The sequence below is a fragment of the Gracilinanus agilis genome, chromosome 6, assembly GCF_016433145.1.
Source record: "Gracilinanus agilis isolate LMUSP501 chromosome 6, AgileGrace, whole genome shotgun sequence".
NCBI lineage: Eukaryota > Metazoa > Chordata > Mammalia > Didelphimorphia > Didelphidae > Gracilinanus > Gracilinanus agilis.
In genome coordinates, this window is record NC_058135.1 from 34,449,691 (window position 1) to 34,455,690 (window position 6,000).

The 6,000-nt window shown below is 37.5% G+C and overlaps 1 protein-coding gene across 1 annotated transcript in view; it reads left to right on the forward strand.

Annotated features, from left to right (window-relative positions):
- SHROOM3 (shroom family member 3) overlaps positions 1-4,835 on the forward strand; it is a 53,356-nt gene extending 48,521 nt beyond the window's left edge. Inside the window, exon 9 of the mRNA XM_044681605.1 lies at positions 3,763-4,835. Coding sequence (XP_044537540.1) covers positions 3,763-4,131 — 369 coding nt within the window. The 3' untranslated portion in view covers positions 4,132-4,835. The remainder of the gene's footprint in view (positions 1-3,762) is intronic.
- The last annotated feature ends 1,165 nt before the right edge of the window (positions 4,836-6,000 follow it).

Below are 6,000 nucleotides of genomic sequence, written 5' to 3' on the forward strand. Positions count from 1 at the left end.
AAGGTAGAATTATTTCCATGGAGTCTTTTCAAAATCCTTTCTCATTTCTTCCCAAAGGAAGAATTTAATTTGAAAAGAAACCCAGAGGCTTAAATGCAAGCTACTAGTTCTATTTCACTATTCCATGCACACAAGAGAGACAAGGATGTTCTGAATGTTCACCGTTCCTAAGGGATATTCCTGACAAGAATGCTTTATCTCTTTCCTTCCTTCCTTTCTCCTCCTTCCATTCCAATCCAATCCTCACTTGTTCAGCAGCTGTAGAGATAGCTAAATGTGGAAGAAACGATCTTGATCTCAGTTATGGCATTTCAAAGTTTTTTGGGGTTTTTTTTAGTTTTAAAGAGGAGAATGAAATAGCTAGTGAATTAAATTTAAATATCAAAGGTGTTTTGGTGGGTCTTTTCTTTCAAGTTAATATTCTAAATCTTAAACTGTTTTAAAATTGTTTTCTTGATTCGTTCTAAAATACTTATTTTTTATTTTTCTCAAAATTTTAGATTGGATCTTTAGGGAAAAGATCTGGGGAATCTGGGACAGACATGCATTAATTAATCTTTAGGGAACCCCCTTGTGAATGTGTGTGCTAAAGTAAATCTGTGTAACCTTTGAATGAATTGGTTTCTATTTTAACCTTTGCAAATATTTTTTCTTCTAAATGTCAAGAATATTTTTTCTCCTTCTAATTAGATTTTGAATTATAAGTTAAAATCAGACATCGGGCCAAATCCCATTAAAAGTTTTTATAAAACTACTGAGACATAAATATAGTATATTGGGTTTATTTGGTTTTTTTTTTTTCATTAGTTTCATATAATGTCCTTTTGTGATTAGTCTTTTTTTTCCCTCATAATATCAGGCATTTTTAAGAAGAAATAATAAAGAGAACCAGAAAGTTCTTCAATGTCCCCATCCATAAGCACCTAACTCACAGAAGTGTTGTGAGAGTCGTGTGTGTGTGTGTGTGTGTGTGTGTGTGTAAAATATATTTGGTGCTTTGCAAATCTTTAAAGCACCATATCAGTGCTATTATTTAACTCTTGCTCTAATTATTTTTCAAAATTAGATTTTGTCACCCTTTACACACTTAGCTTTCAGTGTTCCTAAGCATAGGACAAAAAGAGAAAGGTCAAATGTACAGGACTTCCTGGAATAGAACCTTGGGAATCCATCAATGTTAGACCCCTTCCTTGCCCTACTTAACCAAATGGCAAGATTCCCACTGGGCTTTCCTGCAACCTCCCTAATATCTCTAAAATAAATACTAAATGCAGGAAAACTAGCCTGCATTAGTTTGGGGTTTTGTTGTTTGTTGGTTGGTTTGCTTTTAAACTCTTACCTTCCATCTCAGAATAAATCCTGAGTATCAGTTCCAAGGTAGAAGAGCTAGGCAGTGGGGGTTAAGTGACTTGCCCGGTGTCACTCAGCTAGGAAGTGTCTGCAACCAGATTTGAACCCAGAACTTCCTGTCTCCAGGGCTAGTTCTCTATCCACTGAGCTACTCAGTGGTGTCCTGTATTAGTTTTGTAATAGGATTGTCTGATACTGTGATTTAAAAAAATTATCAAAATCTTTTTAGGCAGCTAGATTGCACAGTTCATAGAGTTTTTATTAGCCATGGAGACAGGAAAACCTGAGTTTGAATCTTGCCTCAAACACTTATTAGCTATGTGGACATGTCACTTAACCTCTCAGCCCCTCAGTTTCTTCATCTATAAAATGAGGATAATAATAATACCCACCTTCCAGGGATCAAATCAAATGTATGTTTATTGCCTTGAAAAAATAGAAAGCAGTACAAAAATGTCAGTTATTATTATTATAACATCCCCTTGCTTTGTAATTGTGCCCCTTCCCCCACTCAACTCCCTTGCAAGCCATCCGTGGTAACATAAAAGAAAAATGAAATAATGTAGGTCAGCAGAACTAAGACCTCAGCTGAGGCTGACACTGTAGACAAAGCTCTTCACCCATAGTCCCCCACCAGTCTTCCAGCCAATGACCATTTATTAAATATTTGATATATGCTCAGTACCTTTGCAAACAAAGGGAAGAAGGTCCATTTTCTCATTTCTTCTTTAGCCCCAAGCTTAGGGCACTGATTGGAGTAATGGATGGAGCACTGGGCCTGGAGTCAGGAGGAATTGAGCTCAAACGTGACCTCAGACACTAGATTTGTGCCTCTGAAAAAGTCCTCTCTGTTTGTCTCAGTTTCCTCAACTGTAAAACAAGGATAAAAATAGCACCAACCTCCCAGAGTTTTTTTGAGGATCAAATGAGATAATATTTGCAAAGAGGGACACAGTATCTTGCCCATAGTAGGCACTCTATAAATGCTTACTCCTGTCTCCTTTCCTTACCTTTCCATTGTACTCTCTCTGTGTTTGGTTTCCCGGTTCTGTTCTTTCTGCATCACTTCCCTATAAGTTTTCCCAGAGTTCTTTGAATCCTTCACATTCATCCTTTGTTATGGACAATAATAATCTATTACATTCATGTATCTCATCTAAATCATCCCAGAGTTAGTATTATTTTATCCTCTATTCCAGTTCTCAAGGTTTAGTCTGGGGGTCCCTGAATATGTTTCAGTAATTGTCACACAAGGTCAACACTATTTTTATGGTGTTATGCATGTAGTCCACATAAACAAGTTATTTAGAGGCCTCAATAATTCTTTCAGCGCACAAAGGAGTTTTGAGACCAAAAAGATCAAGAACTACTCTGTGCTATGCAAAACAAAGTTGAGAAAAGGGGTCGACAAGATGAAGTTTTTAATTGTAGGTCTCAATAGTGTAGGAAATAATCTGTTAGGAAAAAAAAAAACATTCAAAATTTGGTCATCAAATCAAAGAATTTGCTAAGAAAGCTATAGAACAGACAATAACAACTCAGTGCCCCAAGCAAGGCAGCTTTTGGAGAGAAGTTCCTGGCTGGCTTTCTTGATCAGTGAAGTCACAGTCCAATCCAGCAGCAATGACTCTCTGACTTGGGGTTCTAATTTCTTTTCCAGTTTGCCTACAAAAACAACAAAACAGCAGTCCAGAAAACCAGAGGGAATATTTAGAGAATGTGTATCACCATTATTGAGTACATTCTCCCTCATGTTCAAAGATGAGAGAGAAAAAAATTCAAGATAATTCAGTCAGTCATATTATCATAGTAACAAAGCTTTTAGATTTTCTCTGACTGTCCTTTTCTCTCTCCAAGAAAAGATACTGTTATGATGTCATAGCTTCAATTGATTTCAAATAATCCCCTCAGACTGAAGCCAGTAAAGAGGCCTCTTTTTTTTTTTTTTTTTAAAAACCATTACCTTCTCTCTTAGAATTGATACAAAAATTGATACAAGTGAGGAGATGGGAAGACCCTGACCTCAGATACTTCCTAATTTGCTTAACCCTGTTTGTCTAGTCTTTACCACTTTTCTTCCTTAGAACCAATAAACAGTATTGATTCCAAGATGGAAAGCAAGAGTTAAAAAAAAGAAAAAGAATTGGTACTGTTACTAGTTCCAAAGCAGAAAAGTAGTAAAGGCTAGGCAATGGAGGCTAAGTGACTTGACTATGAGATATCTAAGGCCAGATTTAAACCCAAATCCTTCCAATTCCAGACTTAGCCATAGGGGATTTAAAGTTGTGCCTTTACATTTCTTGCCTTATTAATTAGTTAACTGAGTGTTAATAGTAATAACTAATTAATCACTTATTGTTGAATTAGTTCATCCTTGTCTTTTTAATTAATAAACTTCTTTTGATGTGCCAGAGCTCTCTAAATGAGAAGAAAAAGGTGTTGGCTGGACAGCATGAAGATGCTCGAGAGCTCAAGGAGAACCTAGACCGGAGAGAGCGTGTGGTTTTGGACATCTTGGCCAATTACCTCACCGCTGAGCAACTCCAGGATTACCAACATTTTGTGAAGATGAAATCAACACTCCTCATTGAGCAGCGAAAACTGGATGACAAGATCAAACTTGGGCAGGAGCAACTTAACTGCCTGCTGGAAAGTCTTCCCCGGGACTTCCTCACCAAGGCCAGGGCCCCAGCTGCCCCTTTGACTCCCGAAGCTGAGATGACCCCTGATGGGGACTATACATTCAGAAGTGGGTTTCCAGCATTGATCTCTTCCCTTTAGCCTAAAACTCTAAAAGACCTAACAAAGAACTCAGCTTTACTCTCAAGATTATTTAATATGATCAGTTTTCAAATTCCAGTTCAATTAAAAAATGATGGGGTTTTGGCATTTTTAATGGGAGGAGGCAGTTAACAATGAGGGGAAAAATACAGTTCTGGAGTTTGGGGGTTTTTTTCCCTTCTCCCAGTTTCCCAAAATGTAATCCTTTCTATTTTTCCATGGTAGGAAGAAGGACTATTGAAACTGGGGTTTGGTTAAAGGGTGGTTGATTCTTTAGTTTTTAACCAGACTGAGTCAACATAAAACAAGTATGTTTTACCTTCAAGAATATGTACTGGTCCTCTGTCTCCTGGGTAAAGTGCCCTATATATGATAGAGTAGAGATGTGCACTAAAGAAGGGTCTGTAAAATAAAGTCTTTAAAAAAAATATGAAGAGAAAGGAGGGGGGAACCCTAAACATTGTCACTATTTATATTTTTTAAATGAATAAGGATGTGTAAATGTTTGTTTATATGCTAATCAGTTACTTAACTCTACGGTGGACACTGGAAACCTATTGTAATGATGTCTTTGGTGAAAATCTTTAATTAGACAAAGAAGCCCAAAAATAATTACACCATGAGGATTTGTGCTCCCCTTCCCCATCTCTTTATATTGTCTGTCTGTCTGTCTCTTCCCCTACCCCTATCTCTCTGCCTCTTTCTTCATCTCTCTGTCTCTGCCCCCATCTTCTGTCTCCTACTCTCTTTTCTCTCCTGTCTTTCTGTCTTCTGTCTGTCGCTGCCTCCTCTGCCTTTCTCCTCCTCCCCTGTCTCTGCCTCTCTTCTCTCTCTCCTTTCTCCCTCTGTTTCTGTCTCTCTGCCTCTGTCTGTCTCTCTGTCCCTGTATGTTTCTTTGTCAAAGTGATTCAAGAGACAGAAAGTCAAGGAGAAAATTCTGTTCTCACTTAGGCTACCCGGAGTAGAAAATGTTCCCAGGCTATCTACCATCTCATCACTGTGTCTCGGATCAGAGTCCTACTTCTGACACATACTGTGACTGTTTTTCTCTGGAAATTCTCTTCTCCTCTGACTGCTGGAGGCCAGTGATGTCACAATCAGCCACAAGTGATTTGTGCCACCAAAACCAAATTAAAATGTAATTGGGAAGTATCTAACAAAAAAAATTAAAAAATAATACATGATGTTAATATGTGGTTTTTAAAGTCAATATGCTGGCCCCAAGAATGAGTTTCTACTTGAATTTGACATCTTTGCCAAAAAGGCATTGGCCTGTCCTGGTAAAAGGAGGCCCCTAACCAGTCAATTTCTTCAAAGAGGGGGCCAGTTCAAAATGGAAATGATATATTTCCCTAGCCAATTACAAGCTGAACTCCTTCTTCATCCCCAGTTCAGGACTTGGACTTAATTCAGGGGAATGTTGAAACCAGCTTACACTGGCAGGAGAGAATGTTTAGCCTAAGCATTTACATTTCAGAAATCAGCAAACTTCTACAAAGAAAGGTTTGATTTATTGTCCTGTTGATTATTTGAACTCGTGAAAATGATGGAGAAAATGTTAATAATGCAGATTAAACTTAAGTGCATCATGAGTACTTTTGGGGGAGGGAGAGCTAGTTGTTAAACATTTACCAGCACACTCCTGGAATTAATACAGCCTGACATTTGGTGTTTGGGTGTTTGTTTGTTTGTTTGTTTTAATTTCCTAATGAAATTTGCACGATGTTTTAAGGATGCTTTTTTGTTTGCTTGCTTTTTTCTAAGATGGCAGAACTTGTCAGCAACATTTTTCTATCAGTCAGAGAATTTTATTTTCATTGTCTTTCTTAAATAGGATATTTCATACTTACAAAATATCATGCCATTAAC